Here is a 21,169-nt window from a genome sequence, read left to right on the forward strand (position 1 = left end):
GGTGACTAGGAATGGCCCCCTTGTGTGTTGGATTTCACATGCTGGACATACAGACTGCCTCAATTTGTCCTCATACAGCCTGTTTTTCCTGAATGCTGGTAATTATTTTTTTCCAGGCAGGTTGAAGATATTCATTATCTCATCAATTGCTGCTAGGACTTTCTTCTTCATTTATATGTATTAGAATTTGATATTAAAAAGTGGGCAACAATGGAAAAAAAACGCATATTTTTCCACAGAATATGCAGATACAGAAAAATAAATCTTAATATCAGTCCACATTTACTGTATATAGCCAAGTCCCACATAGATATGTCATGTTTTGGGATCTTAAATGGTCTAAATTGAAATGTGAAAATTTCCACTTTTTCACTTTACCAATGTATTTACTGAGCACATGTCTCATTTGAGCCAGTATGCTGGCCCTATATTTCTACTTAACTCAAGAAAACTATATTTTTGGAACACTAGACAACCACGGATATTTGCATATGGGCATACGTGCATCTTTTGTGGTCTTCACATGGTAAAAATAATATGCATTTTATTTCCAAATATTTACAATTTTACCTCAAAGGTTAATGATTGATATACTGGCTACTATGTCCCATCTAAGCTAGCAAAAATGTATGGAAAAACTGAAGCATTATGTTGGAGATGTGGAATTGGTAACAGGGATTACATACATACCTGGTGGTCATGTCCTCAAATAAAAGATCTCTGGAGAAAGGTTTTCGATTATATTGAGAGATTGATTGGAATTAAGTTGCCTTTTACCCCAGATTTTGCTTTATTACATTTGGACTGCCCGTCGGGTACAAAGGTAGATACATTTTTAATAATTCATATACTTTTGTCTACCAAGATACTGATAGCTAAGTATTGGAAAAGTAATAAGTTCCCTCAGTGGACAGAGGTAAGATTACGATCATTATTCCATTTTGCAATGGTATTAGGTATAACAAAATCAGTTGGATATAGCATAAGTAAGATTACAAAATGGGAGAAATGTATATAATGTATGATAAGTATAAATGTATGAAAAATTAATAAAACTTTGACATGCTTTAAATATATATATATACTTTTGAAAACTAGACATCCCAGGGTATGTATCTAGGGGCATTCAGTCACATTTGATGCAGCTGGTTTCACACCAGCATCTTCAGAATGTAATGGTAAAAAAAAAAAAAAAATGAAATATTTACACTCTTACTATTTTTTTCTGACTGAATATGGGCATGTACAAAAAACAATCGCACAATCTGCATTTGGTAGTTCAGCGATGCATAGGTTTGTAAAAAAATAAAATCTCCCACTTCCTCCAAAAAGCCCACAGTACTTAACATATTAAACTTACATACTTCCTAACCAAACATACTTTTTTTTAGTGGAACGAAGCACATAAACTCTAAGTAGAATTCAAGTAATTTCATACAATTACCCACATACTATGAGTAGGTAAACTAAACTTACTGATTTACTAAATGTCCTTCAAACAATGCTATTAACAAATGAGAATAAAATAAACATCACAAGTCCCCAGTAATGAAACTCCAACTCTCTACTCATCCACACAACCTATTGGCTAAAAAAAAACCTAGCCTAAAAACTCATTAACCCTAAACCAACACTAAAATTCAATACTAAATTATCTTAATCCTGACACTAAAATTGCCTGCTCAGTAACACCACCACTAAAATTCCCTGCTCAATAACCCTGAATAAATAATTACATTCATAAAAAATTACTTGGGGTAAAAACTGTCACGGACTGGGTCCAAGCTGATGGCTGGAAGGACCCAGCGCGCCCGATGGTTGTTTGCAGGAGTCTCGATGCAGTAGCGGAGTCTGGGGCAGGGCCTGGTGCAGGGTGACCACACTCGCCCAGGTGTTGAGCACCTAGGGTAGTGCAGCCAAACACCAGCGCCCTGATATGGCAGCAGATGAAGTCCAGAACAAAACGAATCCTGCAGGCACCCTGGAGCAGGCATGAAGCATATCACTGAATCACGAGCAGGATGCTGCAGGCTGGGAGAATGAAGGCTAAGCAAAGGGTTAATGTAGCAGACACAAAACAAGCAAGGGAAAGGGAGACCAGGTAAGAAACATGATATGAGATATACACGAGAAGTGGCTAGAAACATGACATGAATAGCGTAAAGTATAAACAGGCACAAGACAAGGAATAAACATAACCAGACAAGACATACATGTTACAGGGCACAACAAAGGACAGGGAAGAAGGCAAGGAACACAGGGGAAGGAGTGAGGAGCCGGAACCCTCGGACGCTTCTCCTATAAGCAAGGATAGGGCATATTAACAGGGACATGGGGAGAGGAGAGAGGAACCGGAATCCTCAGATGATTCAAGGAAGAAGGGCAAAGGTACATAAGAGGCAGACAAACATGAATACAGAAACTAGCCTAGGACTACAAGATAACTATTGGAGATTCAGTCACATGATATGGCCATAGTATGCTTAGCCCACCACTACACCAAAGTACTCCAATGACGGTGGGTCCTAACGCTAATCCCTGCTGACAAAGATACAAAACAACCCACACGTATAGCACAGAGACATACCTTAGACTGCAGACTGCAGACTGAGACAAACCGAACACACAGGTGGGGCACACCTAATAAAGGAAGCAGAGCTGAAGCAAAGAGCCGGAGCAGAAGCAAGAAATGGAAAATAGAACAAAGCAAAAGGAAATCCAGGAATGGATCAAAGCAAAGCAGAGAAACTACAGCAGGACAGATATGCAGCTCCACAGCCTGGAGCAGACCGTGACAGTATCCCCCTCCGAAAATAGCGGCCTCCGGACGCGAACAGAAACATCAATAGAAGGAAGGCCCGCCCTCTGACGGGAGAACGGAGGAAACAAGTCAACCCAGGAACCAGCATACAGAGTCCGAAAAACGTAGGAGTCCTTCGATGACCAGCACTGCCGCTAGTAGACAAATCTCCTCCAAAAACAGGAATCAGAATGACTGTACAGGATTGAGGAAGTTGTCTCTAGCTGACATTTAGGGCCAGACGAAGGCAAGGTAGATAAGCCACTTGACAAGGCAGACACGGCAGGTAACCCACTTGCTGGGCAGACACGACTGGTACAGGTTCAGGGTCAGGCACAGGCACGGGTTCAGGTTCAGACAACAGGTTGCCCACTTGCAGGGCACACGACAGGTTGCCCACTTGGAGAATACTCGACCAAGGTAGCCCGGATGCAGGCACTCATACTGGGAGTCCATAGTGGGGCGCTGGCCGCAACTCAGGAACATGACAGGAAGCCCACCGGAAGGGGCAAGCTTGGTAGGAAGCCCTCTGGAAAGGGCAAGCTTGGCAGGAAACCCTCTGGAAAGGGCACGCTCGGTAGGAAGCACTACGGAAAGGGCTCACACATCAGGAAACCCTACGGAAAGGGCACGCTCGGTTGGAAGCCCTATGGAAAGGGCTCACACATCAGGAAACCCTACGGAAAGGGCACGCTCGGTAGGAAGCCCTACGGAAAGGGCTCACACATCAGGAAACCCTACGGAAAGGGCACGCTCGGTAGGAAGCCCTATGGAAAGGGCTCACACATCAGGAAGCCCACCGGAAGGGGCGAGCTTAGGAGGAAACCCCTTTTGATGGGGTGTACACGACAGAAAACCCCGTTTGATGGGGTGTATACAACAGAAAACCCCGTTTGGTGGGGTGTATGATAGATAGCCCTCTGGCCGGGCTGGAATGCTGCAGACAGGTACGGAGGCCCACTGGAAGGGCTGACGCTGCAAACTCCACTCGGCGAACTCCTGGCCTTTTACCTGCGGCCATGTGTCACGGACTGGGTCCAAGCTGATGGCTGGAAGGACCCAGCGCGCCCGATGGTTGTTTGCAGGAGTCTCGATGCAGTAGCGGAGTCTGGGGCAGGGCCTGGTGCAGGGTGACCACACTCGCCCAGGTGTTGAGCACCTAGGGTAGTGCAGCCAAACACCAGCGCCCTGATATGGCAGCAGATGAAGTCCAGAACAAAACGAATCCTGCAGGCACCCTGGAGCAGGCATGAAGCATATCACTGAATCACGAGCAGGATGCTGCAGGCTGGGAGAATGAAGGCTAAGCAAAGGGTTAATGTAGCAGACACAAAACAAGCAAGGGAAAGGGAGACCAGGTAAGAAACATGATATGAGATATACACGAGAAGTGGCTAGAAACATGACATGAATAGCGTAAAGTATAAACAGGCACAAGACAAGGAATAAACATAACCAGACAAGACATACATGTTACAGGGCACAACAAAGGACAGGGAAGAAGGCAAGGAACACAGGGGAAGGAGTGAGGAGCCGGAACCCTCGGACACTTCTCCTATAAGCAAGGATAGGGCATATTAACAGGGACATGGGGAGAGGAGAGAGGAACCGGAATCCTCAGATGATTCAAGGAAGAAGGGCAAAGGTACATAAGAGGCAGACAAACATGAATACAGAAACTAGCCTAGGACTACAAGATAACTATTGGAGATTCAGTCACATGATATGGCCATAGTATGCTTAGCCCACCACTACACCAAAGTACTCCAATGACGGTGGGTCCTAACGCTAATCCCTGCTGACAAAGATACAAAACAACCCACACGTATAGCACAGAGACATACCTTAGACTGCAGACTGCAGACTGAGACAAACCGAACACACAGGCGGGGCACACCTAATAAAGGAAGCAGAGATGAAGCAAAGAGCCGGAGCAGAAGCAAGAAATGGAAAATAGAACAAAGCAAAAGGAAATCCAGGAATGGATCAAAGCAAAGCAGAGAAACTACAGCAGGACAGATATGCAGCTCCACAGCCTGGAGCAGACCGTGACAAAAACAATAACCATTGAATGTAAAAAAGAAAGTAGTCAATAGTATGGGTATAACTTATATGATCACTGTAATAATTTAAAAAATATTCAATAAAATCCTGGAGGGATGCGTGATGTAAGTAATATTATGTCCTCCGTCCCAAGGGGGTTAAAAGCAAAACAGAATATGTGTATGGGACATGAAGGGTTTGACTAATTTTTTAAGGGTGGACCACTATTATAGTACAGCTAATGGAAACATTGAACGCAAAGTTGAAAAAAAGGTTTCTAAAAAGTAGTTATTTGGGAAAAAAATGTTACATGAAAAATGTATATTGCATATGCCTTGTTATTGTAACAAAATAATAATATTCATTATTAGCAGTGTAGCTGGACAGTTATGATTTATCTTGTTTGCCGTGTTTTTTTCTTAGAACCAGTATACATGAATTACATGTTAGGGGTTTAGTCCATGCATTGAATGAAAACTTCCAAGTCTTAGTTTCACAGTGAGCAGAATATACATATTCCTTTCCTCTACAAACCTTTGTAGTACGAAAGTGGGCATTTTGATACTGGCACTAATGACATCTGCTGCTAATAATTTCTAATAATGAATTATCTATCACCGGGCATGTGCACGGGATTTTTATGCAAAATTGGTGCCTTATATCTATTTGGTTCATAATACACAAGCCACTACTGATTCTACCCATGCAAAATGCAATGTTATGAAACAGAGCCATTTAATCCATAATTACATACTTGGATAGGGAAACACTCAGCATTGCTCTCAGTGATGCCTCAACAGAAATCAAAGGAGAAGCCAACAGAGAAAAACCATTGCTGAAGTGAGAGAGGAGTGCATTCATAAATCTATTCTTGTAAATTATGTTTTGTAAGCAACACAACAGCTGTCTGTTTTAACAATGTTGCTAATATAAAACAAAAGTTGCCTGGTGATCAGTTTATATTTAGTTTGATTATAAAAAATACTGTTACTATAATATTAAAATGTCAGTGTCCAAAATATCTCCTGCATGAGAATGGTTTAATGAATACATAGTATAATGGATTTGCTGCCAAACGGTAAACTGGGCTGGTATTGGCAGACAACTTTGATGCCGCTTCAACAAATTTATTTTTAGGCATTTAGCTTTTCATTTTGTATATAAAAACATCTGTGGGTTAAGTGGAACAAATAATATTCCAGGAAAACTGTTTTATGTCACAGTGGTAAGCTGTATATTATATGTATATTATTTATGTTGAAAATGCATGCATATGATAGGTGAGTGGTCCTTTTAAATAGTTATGTGGTCCCCACTGCAAATGCATAGAGGGTTCTGCAGAATCCTGCCATTTTCATCTGTCCCTTTCCCTACCCTCCTGTTTGGGGTACAAGACATCTCTTACCATGTGATAAACTTAATGCCAATAAGCTCAAATGCTGGCTTGGCAAGTGACCAAGGAGGAGGGTACTAACAAAACCCCATTGTGCACATTAGTAGAAAGTTCTGTTTCTCCTAAAAACAAGTGTTTTTTTTTTTGTTTTTTTTTTAGAGAATGTATATTAAAGTACCTACAAAGTAAAACTGAAAAGGCTTACCCTTCCATCCTTTGAGGTCCAGAGTTATTTATAGTTTCTAATACCAATATTTCTATTTAGGGAATCCAGCCTTCCTAACTAATGGTTTGATAACAGTAAGGTTGTTATAGGGGCATACCTAGAGTATTTGGCACCCGGGGTGGATCCTGTATGTGTCACCCATCCACAAAAAAATTAATGTTGGCAAGAATGTTTCACACATTTGTAAACTGTATGTCAACTCGAAAAACTAGAAATCTGAAAAAAGACTTATAAATAAATTAAATAGGTTTAAATAAATAACATTTACTGAACAGATTCCTGTCACTAGATACTGAGCCCAACATTGATGGTGGTACAGAGTAACTCCAATCACTTAACAGACAGCCTTCCTGTCCCATTTCTGCCCCTAATAACTCACTCACTCATTCACTCTCCCAAACCCCCTTAGCACTCTGGCAGATTTCACTGGTTTGGTGGCCGGGCGAGCATCACAACAGCTGCCTAACGTGGGCTAGCAGCTTACTGATGTGGCGCCCGTAGACTGTGTGAGTAAACTCTTTTCCCACCCAGGGGAAGCAGGAACCTAGGTGGGAAAAGTTTCCCTGCACAGTGAGAGTGCCACAGCGGGAGGTGCCCTAAATATACCATAGCTTGGATGGGCTTTCCAGTTCAATCTCACTGTAATGTTATTAAAAGCTGCCATGTGCAGTGAAATCTAGTTACAGTTCAGTAGCAGAAGTACATATGGAACTCAGTTTAAGTTGAGATACTAGTTGTGCATCTAGCTAATTGTGTAGCTCTAAGTCATGGTTTTTAATTAAATATGTTTAGAAATAGTTTAGATTAAGGTTTCATTGTTAAAACATATTTGAACAAAAAAGCGAAAAAAAGGAAATGTTTTAAATTGGCTCCAAAAAATGCAGTTGTGACATCATACCAGTCTCTATGACCAACATGAGTGCCTTATTTCACACAGGATTTTCAGGTGGTGTGTGTGTTTATATATAGAATTACTATACCGTTTTTTAAGGTTGACTAAAAATTAAATATAAGAATATTACATGAATGTTAATGCACTTAAGACCCAGCTAGAAGCCATACTACATTCCTAGAACCGGACCTATTCTGTAGATGAGTTTTATAATGGGAGATTCAATTAAAGGGAATTAGTACAGTTAAGAATGTGAGGTATTAAAAGAGTATAATTCTGTGTAATATTTTGTTTCTTTTTATGCTTAATAGAGCCAAAATCGATAAAGGGCTTCAGGATCTGCGTGATGTAAAACCAGCAGGAGAAACATATATGCATGAAGGTTTTATGCTTGTAAGTTGCAGTGTAATCCTTACATTCTGGTGTAATATTTATCTCATTTTATTTTTTCTGCTTTATACCATGGGACTGTATAAATCCCAGGGGCCAGGAAGCCCAGCATATTTGTTACTCCTTGAAATGTCTATACGTAATTAATTTATCCCAAACAAAACCAAAGTTTGGCCCTTTTACTTCTATATAATTCTAAATGCTTATTCTTTTTGTTTACCCAATTTCAATATACACATTTTTAGCGTATATTTAAGTAAACTGTCACCCTTCAAATGTCATTTTACACCGATCAGCCATAACATTATGACCACCTGCCTAATATTGTATAGTTTCCTCCTTTTACCCCTGTCGAGGCATGGACTCCACTAGACCTCTGAAGGTGTACTGTGGTATCTGGCACCAGTATGTTAGCAGCAGATCCTTTTAGTTCTCTAAGTTGTGAGGTGGGGCCTCCATGGATGCATGCTAAGTGACACACAGGTGGCTGGCCATCCATGTGATTCATTAGAGTAGACCACCTTCTTCCATTCCTCCGTGGTTCAGCTCTTATGCCCATTGTAGGACCTGTCAGCAGTGGACAGGGGTCAGCATTGGTACTCTGACTGGTCTGCGGCTACACAGCCCCATACGCAACAAACTGAGATGCACTGTGTGCTCTATCAGAACCGGTAATAACTTTTTCAGGAATTTGAGCTACAGTAGCTCGTCTGTTGGATTTGACCATACAGGCCAGCCTTCGCCCCCCTCCATGTATCAATGAGCCTTGGCTGCCCATGACCCTGTCGCCGGTTCACAGCTTTTCCTTTCTTAATATGTACTAACCACTGCAGACCAGGAACACCCCACAATAGCTGCAGTTTTGGAGATGCTCTGACCCAGTCATCTAAGCCATGACAATTTGGCCCTTGTCGAAGTCTCTCAGATCCTTATGCTTGGCCATTTTTCTTGCTTTGAGGACAAAATGTTCACTTGCTGCCTAACTGGCATGTGCCATGATAACAAGCTTATCGGTGTTGTTCACTTCACCTGTCAGTGGTACTGATGTTAATGGCTGATCGGTGTATATCATTCCATTGTCCTCCTATGACAGATGTCTGGGTTGTATAATATTGTATTTTTCGGCAGATGATCACTTTATTTTTTAAGAAATCAATAAGACACATTTTTCATTTTGTTTTTGGTTTAATCCCTTTTTTTTCAACAAATGTAATTTTCTGCCCTTTCTGTTCAGACAAAATTTAAAAAAGGCTTTTTGGATTCTGAAATGAACATTTTGACGCTAGCTCAATGTCTACTTACCTTCTGCAATAGCTGCTTCAGTGTCTCAGCTTGTCTGTCTCCTTCTCTATAGCTCCTCTTCTTGTTCTTCTCTGCTGCTTCTCCTCTTGTACTTTGCTGCTTTTTGTTCTTCTCGTTCTTCTTTTTCTCCCAGCTTTCCGCTGCTTCTGGCTATTCCCTGCATTATTCTGACGTCTTCCATGGACTTCAGAAACAGGTTAGAGCCTCAATGTACACTCTCCCTGGACTGGATAAATAGGTTATCCCCGTGGTGTGTGCTGAGGCTCTGTCCTGTTGCGAAAACCACTACACCAAGCTAGTCTGTCTGGTACTGCAGTCCCGCTTTGGTTAGCGGGCAAGTACCTTGCCGTTTAACCCTCTCCGGTCTGGTCCTCGGGAGGATCGTGTTTACAAGAGCAGGGTAAGGGCTTCCTCACGTAGGGTCCCCAGTGGGACTCTAGCCTTCTTACTTTTAGCAGCCCTTGGCCGGGCTAGCTTGAAGCAGGACTCCGGGACTCTGCTTCAGTCTGCCATCGATTTCAGCTGATCCTCGTGGTGACGTGCTTCTGGTTCCATCTCAGCCTGCCAGGAGGCGTCTGAGGTCAGGAAGGGGCAGATCTGTAAGCAGCTGTCAGGTCAGATAAGGTTTTTGGCGGTTTCTGGACCTTTTTTCCACACGGTTTGGTAAGGTTTTTCTATTTATTGGCTTGTACTGCTCTTAGCTTGCAGTTTACTTCTGATGAAGAGTCGTGCCATCCTGAGATGTTTTGTTCTGGTGTTTTTCTGCCTCTTAACCCACGTTAAGGGAGTTTGTCTGCTTTTGTTTTAACCGTCTCCTATCCTTCATTATTAGGATGTCGCTAGATAAGCAAGACCTCCCTTAAGAATCACCAGCTCCTAGGAAGGCTACGTCCATGACGAAACATTTTGCCTGTAAAAATTGCAAGGCTATGATGCCTGACGCCTCTAGGAAATTTTGCTCATCCTGTCTCAAAGCCAGAGAGGAGTCCATTTCAGAATGCAAGGAATGGATGAAGGCTGAAATCTAGTCCACATTTCAGCAGATTAAATCCTCTGTTTTAGATTCTTTACCTCAGCCTAAAACTGTGGGCCCTGACCATCTGCGTGGGTTCTGGCCCTCAGGTCAGGATCCTTACTCTTCAGGCTCTAAAAAGGAATGGCATATGGAGGATCCTGAATCCCTGGAGGATGGGGAGCTATCGGAAGAATCCTTTTTCTTTCCAGCAGAAGAAGTGAAAAAGCTGGTTACTGCAGTAAGGGCCATTCTGGATCTGGAAGAAGAGCAGCCGAAAGGCAAACTAAGGCTCTTTTTTAAGAAACCTGTTTTTCCTGTTCATGAAACTTTAAAGTCCATAATCACTGACCAGTGGAAGACTCCGGAAAGAAGGCTAACCACCTCTAAAAGGGTTTCCAGACTGGTGGCCAGAGCCACCGGAAGATCTGCTATTCCTTTAGAAAATTCCTCTCATTTTTCGGATCCCATTGACAGGAAGGCAGAAGGGGTAGCTAAGAGATCTTTTGAAGCCTCAGCAGCTATCTTTAAACCAGGCATTGCAGCAGCCTCAGTAGGTAGGACTATGCGCTTATGGCGTCAACAAATTGAAGATGATATCCTAGGTGGTGCAGGAGAAGAGGATATTCAGATGTTAAAAGCGCTGCTGATTTTTTTTTATGCGAGCTATGGAATCCGTATGCATGGCTGCAAGGGCCTCTGCCCTGTCAGTTGTGTCTAGAAAGGCTTTATGGCTCAAAGCCTGGTCAGCAGACTCAGTTTCCAAGCAACATTTGTGTGGGATTCCCTTTTCAGGGAAAGATCTGTTTGGGAAGGAACTGGAAACTTTATTGGAAAAGGCTACTGGGGATAAGTACTTCTTGCCTAAACGTAAACCCCTACCACGTTTCCGTCCGAATCTGTTCAAGTCTTCCAAAAGTCAAGATTTCAGATCCCAGGCTAGGTTTCATGACAGACCTTCCAGATTTAGACCCTTCCGTGGTACAGGCAGACCCTCCTCATCTAATCATGAAGATGGAGCAACAAAAGGGACCATGGCGCCAGAAGTTGTGCGGTAGGGTACAGGCTGAAATTTTTTTTTTATACCTATGGGCTCTTGTTTGTTCAGACGCTTGGACCCTGGGGATCATTTCCAGAGGGTACGGTCTAGAGCTTGTCAGCACTCCCCCAGAGCATTTTATGATGTCTACACCTCTTGCGGATCCTTCCAGGAGAAATGCGCTTCTGGATCTGGTGTAGGATTTTGTCAAAAAACAAGTACTGATCCCAGTGCCTGCTGCCCAAAGAGGAAGAGGTGTTTACTCCTACATCTTCATGGTTCCCAAACCATCAGGAGACTTCAGGCTTATCATAGACCTCACGTTTCGAAATCGATTCGTGACTCAGGATGAAATCTATCAAATCCACCGTGGAGCTTCTTTCCAAAGAGGATTTCCTGGCTACTCTCAATCTTCAAGACGCCTATCTCCATGTTCCCATCAGGCAAGATTCTCAGAGGTTCCTTCGGGTGGCCATCCCGTCTACATTAGGCACTCGTCACTTCCAGTTCCAAGCCCTTCCTTTCGTTCCTGTTTCAGCACCGAGAATTTTCACGAAACTACTATCAGGGGTCGTGGCTTTCCTAAGGAAAGAAGGAATCAAGGTAGCCCTGTACCTAGACGACTGGCTTCTGGCAGCAGGTTCTCAGCAGATCCACAGCTACAACAGCCAACAAGAAACTCCCTCTGTTTTATTCCCTGTCAGCAGCAGGCCATCCTTTAGCTCTGGATGCTCTGGAAAATCAAGAGGGACAGATCTCGGGTGATTCTAATAGCTCCCGACTGGCCCAAAAGGATTTGGTACCCAGAGTTGATCCGTCTGTCCATAGAGAGCCCACTAAGGTTGGAGAACAAACCAGACCTGCTCCATCAGGAGCCTGTCCTTCACCCAAATCCCCATATCTCCAGTATGATAAGATCCGCAAGTCCTTCTCCTTATGGTGTTCTACCAGACAGCTCCAGGGTCCTGTTGTCTCTATCAGCGACGCCCTAGATTTCCTCCTGGCAAGTTTCCATAAAGGTCTGTCTCCAGCCACCCTGAAGGTCCATGTGGCAGCCCTCAGCTCCCTGTCGTCCGAACAGTTAGCCACAGCTAGAATTCGTCCATTCAACAGGCCGCTGATGTCCTCCTGGGACTTGAATTTTGTCCTATCCAGCCTTACCCCCCCCCTTCGAGCCTGTTGAGGATATTCAGATCAAAAATCTCACCCGGAAGGTGGTCCTACTGGTGGCTTTAACGTCAGCTAGAAGAACAGCTGAGATTCAGTCTCTATCCATTTTAAAACCTTACCTCTGTTTTTTTGATAGAGTAGTTCTTCGTACGCCTCCGGATTTTCTTCCAAAAGTCATGTCTCCTTTCCATTATCATCAGGATATTGTCCTTCCGGTCTTCTGTCCTCACCCTGGTAATGACGCCGTCTCCATTGCTTGGATGATTGCAGGTGTTTGGAAGTCTATCTACAGAAGACTGCTCCATGGAGAAGGTTTTCAAATCTATTTGTCTCCTTTTCCAGAACTAGAAAAGGTCTTGGAGTTTTGAGATCCTCTATAGCTAGATGGCTGATTTCCGCTATTTCTCATGCCTATGAATCGGCCGGTAAAGAACCTCCCTCTGGTCTCGAGGTTCATTCCACTTGGGCAGTTGTGACATCTTGGGCTGAGGCTTCTGGAGTGCCTATTGAACAGATTTGCAAAGCCACTGTATGGAAGAATGCTCATACCTTTATCAAACATTACCGTCTGCAATCCGCCGGTCTGGACGATGCCAGATTCGGTAGAAGAGTCTTGGAGTCCATTGTGTCTTACCCTCCCTAAGTGTCTTTTTTATATCTTCTATGCTCTTACCTGAGAATTTCCTTTCCTTGTTACTTCCTGTTAACAATTTTTGTTGCCCTCCCTAAACAAAGGCTTTTTTGTTTACCGTATTTGGTATTTTGTATTCACTGTGGGTAAGGGGGAGGTTCTGGGGGTTTAAATGTTTCCTGCCCTATTTTGATAGACGGGAAGTAACAAGGAAAGGAAATTATCAGGTAAGAATTTAATGTTTCATATTCAGTTTCAGCTACTGATTAATAAATGGTAACTTACACTCATGGCCTGAACAGAAAAAGATCTACCCACAAAAACAATTCTGATTGTAATGTCACCTCATTTATGTTGTTTTTAAATAATAAAGTTCAAAACGGTTGGCTTTTTTTTAGGCAAATGAGCAGATTAACAAGGCAGGAGGTAAAAGTACTGCAAGTGTAGTTATCGCGCTAACAGATGGCAAACTGGCAGATCAGATACCACAACTGACAAAACAGGAGGTGAGTATTGCATACATTTTATATAATGTGGCCATGAGACATGAATTGTGACCTATTAAACTAACATCGATGTCTTTGGTTTAGGCTGATAAAGCACGTATCATGGGGGCCAGAGTTTACTGTGTAGGGGTCCAGGGTTTCCAGTATGATCAGGTGTGTATGTATGAGCTTAAATGTTTTTTCAATGGTATTTGGGTTTTCTAAGCCATTCAACAATGCTTATATTATGTATCAAACAGGAAGAAATATATATTTTTTTAATCCAGAGGAAATGTATAAATTGACATTGAATTTGGCTGCAGATAAGAACCACTCAGCCCATTTAAAAACAGCAAATCTTATATGATCCATGGTGTTGTGTTATGTTTACATTCCCTCACTTTATTTGCCTCTTCCACTAATCCACCTCCCGCTTAATATATCTTTATGGTAGCAAATGGTTTCCTTACCTGAAAATCAGTGCAATGTTTAGTACATACATAGTATTTTATATTCCACTCATGTACCAGTTATGCTTATTTGAAAATCACTGCAATGTTGTCTACATGTTTTCATTTATTTCCTACAGCTTGTAAAAATAGCAGATACAGAAGAAAATGTGTTTCCTGTTGAAGGTGGATTTAAGGCTTTGGGGGGTATCATCAATTCAGTAAGTAGAACAAAGTAAACTATGGTGAGTTAGAATATAAATAGCGCAACTACACCAAAGCTTTTGTTTTCTGATATGTTCAATATGCCCATCAAAAATAACTATTGAAATAAGTAGTATAGTTCTAAAATACCATATTTGCTCGATTATAGGACTACCCTATAGGAAAAAACGTTTTATTAGTAAATATTCACATAGTTACATAGTTAGATAGGCTGAAAAAAAGACATGCGTCCATCAAGTTCAGCCTTTCCCTTATCTGTTTATTTCTTGCTGTTGATCCAAAAGAAGGCAAAAATCTCTTTCCAATTCTGCACAAACTAGGGAAACAAAATCCTTCTTGACCCCAGAATGGCAGTTCAGATCTCTCCTTCAATCAAGAAGCGCTTTCCCATTAATTTAACAATTATATACCTGAATATTATGTAATTGCAAGTATTCATCCATTGTCATTGTCCTTACTGTAAAAAACCCTTTCTAAATTTCCTTTCTTCCAGTCTAAATGCGTGACCACGTGTCCTATGCATAGTCCTGTTAATGAATAGATTTCCACACAATGGTTTGTATTGGCCCACAAATATATTTACATAATGCTATATCCCCTATGAAGCGCCATTTTCTAAACTAAACATATTTAAATTAATTAACCTTTCTTCATAACTATAGTGTTCCATTTCTTTTATTAATTTTGTAGCCCTCCTCTGCACTTTTTCCAGTGCTATATTATTAGCGTATTCAAGGTGTGGTCTTACCATTGATTTATAAAGGGGCAAAATTATATTTCTATCCCGCGAATTGATGCCCCTTTTTATACATGACAGTACCTTACTGGCCTTAGCAACTGCTGACTGACATTGCACATTATTTACTAGTTTGTTGTCTATAACAATTCCCTAATACTTCTCTTTTGTTATTATCCCTAATTCACTACCATTTACCGTGTAAGTTGCTTGTGCATTCCTTACCACAAAGTGCATAACTTTGCATTTATCTACATAAAGTTTTATCTGCCATTTGTGTGCCCAGTCTCCCAGTCTATCTAAATCCCTTAGACTTGATAGACTGACAGCAAAGTAATATCCTGCTCACATTGTATCACTTTACAGAGTTTAGTGTCATCTGCAAACACGGAAACATGACTTTCAACACCTATTGCAAGGTCATTTACAAATATGTTGAATAAAATTGGTCCCAGGACAGAACCCTGAGGAACATCACTTACCACTTTTGTCCAGCTTGAAAATTTACCATTTATGACAACTCTCTGTACTCTATCACTAAGCCAATGTGTAACCCAAGAACAAGAATTTGCATCTAGACCAATTTCTGTTGTGTGGAACCATGTGAAATGCCTCTGGCAAAATCCCAGTAGGTTACATCCACTGCAACACCCTGATCTACACTTCTACTTACTTCTTCATAGAATGCAAGGTTTACTTATTTCCAGACTTAGCTCCTAAAGTACCCGTGGGTGCATACCGTCAGGCCCCGGAGCTTTGTTGACATTAACTTTCTTTAGTTGCTGCAGCACCTTGTCCTGAGTCATCCAATCACAATTTGTGTGCACATTTTTTGCAGTAGTCATTTGCATATCCATTGCCATAGGTTCCTCCTTAATATATACTGAGGAAAAATAGTTATTTAAAGTTTCTGCTTTTTCCTGGTCCTCGTTAACTAACACTCCCATCTCTGTTTTTAGTGTACCTACACTTTCCTTTTTTGGTTTTTTAGAATTCATGTACTTAAAGAACTTTTTGGGGTTGCTCTCTTTGGCTATCCCTCTCTCATTTTCTAGTTTAGCCCATCTAATCACCTTTTTGCATGCATTATTGGCTTCCTTATATTTTTTATAAGATGCCTCGATTTGTCTGATTTAAATGCTTTAAAGGCCCTTTTTCTTTTTTTTTATTTCTTTGGTTTACTTCCCCACATCAAAGCCACATCCCCTCCAACCTTCTAGCCATCCTGTCCCCCAGCACAGCAGACCCTCTTCTGTTTAGGTGCAATCTGCTGCCTTTTTACTGTTGCGTGCAGCACAGGTAATATTTCTGAAAATACAACCTTGGAGGTCGTTTTCTTCAGTTTACTTCCTAATTCCCTGAAATCATTCTTTAGGACCTTCCATTTCCCACTGACCCGGGTCGTCCCCAGCCCCTCCCAATAATCCATCCACTCTGTCAGCAGCATGCCGGACCCGAGCACCCGGGAGACAGCTAACTGTCCGGTTGAGCTGATCAGAGCGGCAGATTACCCTATCTACTCTCTTAATTGTAGAGTCCCCTACCACCACAACCTGTCAACCCTTTCTTACACTCTCAACCCCACCCGTACTAGAGGGGCTGTTCCCTCGGCTTTAAGAAGGAACAGGTTCCTCCAGTACAGCTACTCCTGAGCTGATGCACCCCGACTTCACCATGTAACATGTCACTCACTTCCCACAATGCTAGCTTTGACCCTAAAGCCGTAACTAGCTCCTTTAGCACCCGAGGCAAGAACAGAAACTTGTGCCCCCCACTATATCGATACAAAGGCTATTTTAAGGAAAGTAGATAGATACACAACAAGATATTAGAACTGCAGAGAGTTAAAACAAAATACACAGTAAAACAAGTTTCCCCAAACTTTATTTATTCAGATTTTGACACTGAGGGTGGGTACTCCCATCGATATATACTGAGCATGATGGTGGGCAGACTAGATGGACGGAATGGTTCTTATTTGCCGTCACTTTCTATGTTTCTCTCTTTGTCCCCAGCTTGTCAGTGCCATCTTTGCCTTTAAGCAAAAGCTTAAAAAGAAGCTGCTGAAAGAGGGGGTAAAGCTGTAACTAGCTCCTTTAGCACCCGAGGCAAGAACAGAAACTTGTGCCCCCCACTATATCGATACAAAGGCCATTTTAAGGAAAGTAGATAGATACACAACAAGGAAATCCATGATATTAGAACTGCAGAGAGTTAAAAAAAAATACATAGTAAAACAAGTTTCCCCAAACTTTATTAATTCAGATTTTGACACTGAGGGTGGGTACTCCCATCGATATATACTGAGCATGATGGTGGTACAATATAACTCCCATCAATATATATATATATATATATATATATATATATATATATATATATATATATATATTACTGAGCCTGGCAGTGGTATACCACAACAGTATAACTCCTATTATTATATAGTGATCCAGACACTGAGAGTGATACAGTGTATTTCTTATTACAGCAAGACAGACACAGCCGGTGGTACCTCTCCCATATCTCCCATCACATTGTGCTAGACACTTACGGTAGTACAGCATAACTCCCAATCACATCAGTATATAAGTAACACTTTTTAATGTTATGTGCTGAAGGGTTAGCCCATCAGAATGCACAATTAAAAATTTGAACATTGATCCATCACAGATTAACAAATTAAATTTTTATGGTATAAACAAAGTTAGAATAAAAAAAAACAGAAAACTACTAGTGCGATTAACTGAAAACACAGCACCCAGATTGCGCACGTAGAACTTGCCCTGGCACCCAGATTGCACACATAGAACTTCCCCTACCCGCCAGGCTGCACCCTGAAGACTTGCCTCAGCACCCAGATTGCACTTATAGTACTTGCCGCAGCACCCAGATCACACTCAGGCCCCAGCACCCAGGCTGCATGCGCAGGGCATGTCCCAGCACCCAGGCTGCATGCGCAGGGCATGTCCCAGCACCCAGGCTGCATGCGCAGGGCATGTCCCAGCACCCATGCTGCATGCGCAGGGCATGTCCCAGCACCCAGGCTGCATGCGCAGGGCATGTCCCAGCAGCCAGGCTGCATACGCAGGGCATGTCCCAGCACCCAGGCTGCATGCGCAGGGCATGTCCCAGAAGCTAGATTGCACACATGGGAACTTTCTCCTCTCCATTATATTTATATATATATGTGTATCTTTGTATATTTCACTATTCTTACTATCTCCCTTTCTCTCTATCTACCCCCTCCATTCAGTTACCCTGCTGAAGTCTTACAGTGGGTCTCGCTGCCCAATCGCAGTGTATATCCATCCTTGCGCTCCCACCACCCCAGTCAGGGCAGCGCCAAGGTGGGAGGCGGCAGCGAACGGAGGTGAGCGGGGTCGACGAACGGTTGCTGAAAACTGTGCCCCCCTCTCTCCTCCCCTTCCTGCCCTAATTGGTGGTCAGGGGCGTACCTGCCGGCAGCAGCCTGCTCCCGCTGCCCGCCTCCGGTGGGGAAGGCCCCGGCAAACGACGGGCTGTCTGTCCATTTATCCGCGGCGTACTCCGCGGGCTTTGTCCTCCGGAGCTCCCCTCCTCGTGTCCTCGCGTGGAGCGAGGTTCGCGGGTGCCGTGGAAAACCACCCCCCTCTTCCCTCTTCAGTGGGGAAAGACAGAGTGGACGGAACAGACGCTTTATATACAGGAGGGGCGGTGCTCCCAGCACCGGCTCCCTCACCTAACATTATGAGGGGTTGTACAATGGGCGGATCTGCAGGCGTGATGCATGAGGTCACGCCTGAGATCCCTATAAAACACCTGAACACCATCATGTCCGTGCTCTGATATTCTGAGATGTTCTTTGCCCTACAGAGTGTCTTCAGTTCTGTGCTGCTGTCCCTATTGTGACCTAGTTACCTTTCCTATTTGATTGTTCCCTGAACTTGACCTTCCTGAACTTGACCTTGGATTACCTACTGACCGTGCTTGTTGATTGCTGCCTGAACTTTGACCTTGGTTTACCTACTGACTGGATTTCTAGTCACCCCTGCATATTGGGCTCCTCCTCCTTTAACACCACTGGTACAAGACGGTGCCTGTCATTGGTATGGCTATATGCAAACAATTGTGATCTTCGGAATATAGCTCAGTGACAGAAGAGCAAAGTCTTCTGGCATTCTTGTAATTACATATCTTAAACTCAAAAAGAGATTATCCGTGTACTTCCCCTATCTTTCCCCAATTGCGAATTGGCTCAATACCTTAACTTTCTTTGTTGCAAGTATAGCTGTCCATACTGGAATCTCTTCTGATTCGTCAATGCTTGTATCGTGGAAGTAGTGGTCAGTTTCCAAAGTGGATCTCGCCTTCATTCTCCTGATCGAGGTGGTAGACTCTTGGTTCTGGCAGGAACACATAGGGCACTATTGAGCTCTCCTGTGCAGAATATAGCTGGGTGGTAAAGAACGGAGAAAATGGATATGTGAGATTCTGCAGTCAAATTTAAATGGCCTCACGGCTATCCTATGCATTAAGGTCCATATGATGGCTGGAGTGTCCCCTTAAGAACTGTATTTTTTTTCCTCTTTTTTTCAAACCAACAACATATATGTAACTAAAAAGTACAGTTGTGCTTTGTTTGCCTTTTATGAGGAATCAACAGTGGGCTTTTTTTATACATCTATCATTTAACAGGTGCTGTTTTGATTCTACTCTTCTAGCATACGTTCACTTTCTATATGTCCTTTACAGCTTTAGTTTATTTTCTATCATACTCTCCAGTTAGTTAATTGCATATTTTTTTCAGGCCTGTGTCACAAGGATGTTGTGTTACAGGAAGTAACTGTCACTGTTCTGCATCGTGGCACTCTTTCCGTGTGCAGATGTCTGGCACAACATTAAAGCATATGTAATGACATTTTTTTATAAAAGAAAACCAGAGCTAGGCATATTTTGTGTGAAACAGAATGCTAAATGAGAAAGTGCTAGTTTTATAGATGACCCTTAGACATTTTCAGTTAGATAAGTAAATGTTGATTTTAATGTGTGTTAAAGAATAAAAGGTAGTTTGCTGTGAATAATATAATATCTAAAGATCAGTGATGATTTAAAACAATGGTACAGATATATAGCTTTGAATATAAACAGTGGTGAAGAGTTCAACCCATTGATCTTCTGTATTGCGTTGGACTTCAGTAGGACAATAAAACATTGTTAAATTGATTTTTTTGGTCATGCAACACCAAACATCTGGGCTGGATACACCACCTGATCTATCAAGTCCTGTCTGGAGTGTTCTGTGGTAAGGTGTTAAGTAATTCTTCTACCTTCCCTGGACTTTACTTATAAGTGATTTTAAATATTTAGTTATTTTTTAACACCTGAGAATTAAAGATAAGTGTGTAAGATTAATTTACACTAACTAATGTTATTTAGTTTCTTTAAATAAATCCACAAGAAGTGACGGCTGTATTGTTTCAGGTAAAGGAGTGGTGAGACTTGTGGGGTCAGGCTACGCTTTATTAAGTGCTAGGCTTTATTAAGATTGTATTTATTCAGTTGTTTTCATTGTGCATCTTATTTTGAGGTTACCAATCATACTAACCATTTATTACCACATGCTGATCACTACAAAACACACTGTCCATCCTTAACCACACTGAGCAGGTTTCCGACTCCTGGATCAGACTTGTAAAAGCACCCCCTCTCTCGTGCTGGAAAAAGTGATCTGTGACCCAGGTAAACACAACTGGCTCTGCTATTGCCCTTATAGCAGATTTTAACCCCATTCATCAGCATAATCCACCAGGCCGTATGTTGTATAAGCCTGCTTTAGATGGATATATGGGCTTCTTTGATATATATTGTTTGCCCATGGCAAAAATTGATTGGAGAGTTTTTGTACTTGGAGTACATGACATGTTTACTTTGAGAACCAGGATGTATCTAGCCTTGCATGATATTATTTTTCTCTGTTTGTATACCTGTCAATTATCTTACATTTGATGGCTGATAGATGCACTTTACAGAACTCTTAGAAGTATTTTCTGCCTCAGGCTTACATTTAAATCTGTTGTGGTCTGGTGCATTTCCTTTTTGTAAACTGTCACCACTGAGAGATGGTTTTACTGCTGGTTTGTCATTGTGTGGCAGTTACTTTACTGAGTATATGTGGAAATGTTTAGAACAAAAAATCAGAATGCAGTTATATTACAAAATTCTATATTATTACTGAACATATTTTGTTTATAGAGGTTGCTGTAGTAAACAGATCTTAAAGCAGATATGTATTCAACTTGCAAGGGGAGCTCAGAGTTGGAGAGACCCTCTTGGAAACGTTTTTTTTTTTAACCCCTTAACATCCATTGACTGGTCATGCAAAAAACGGTCACTTAAC

At 42.1% G+C, this 21,169-nt stretch overlaps 1 protein-coding gene across 1 annotated transcript in view; it reads left to right on the top strand.

The window, feature by feature from the left end:
• The window catches only part of ANTXR2 (ANTXR cell adhesion molecule 2), a 141,425-nt gene that overhangs the window by 74,980 nt on the left and 45,276 nt on the right, over positions 1-21,169 (top strand). The window contains exons 4-7 of the mRNA XM_053463247.1: positions 7,666-7,747; positions 13,297-13,404; positions 13,489-13,557; positions 13,973-14,053. Of these exons, the coding sequence (XP_053319222.1) occupies positions 7,666-7,747; positions 13,297-13,404; positions 13,489-13,557; positions 13,973-14,053 (340 nt within the window). The remainder of the gene's footprint in view (positions 1-7,665; positions 7,748-13,296; positions 13,405-13,488; positions 13,558-13,972; positions 14,054-21,169) is intronic.

Source organism: Spea bombifrons, chromosome 1, assembly GCF_027358695.1.
Source record: "Spea bombifrons isolate aSpeBom1 chromosome 1, aSpeBom1.2.pri, whole genome shotgun sequence".
NCBI classification, from domain to species: Eukaryota; Metazoa; Chordata; class Amphibia; order Anura; family Pelobatidae; genus Spea; species Spea bombifrons.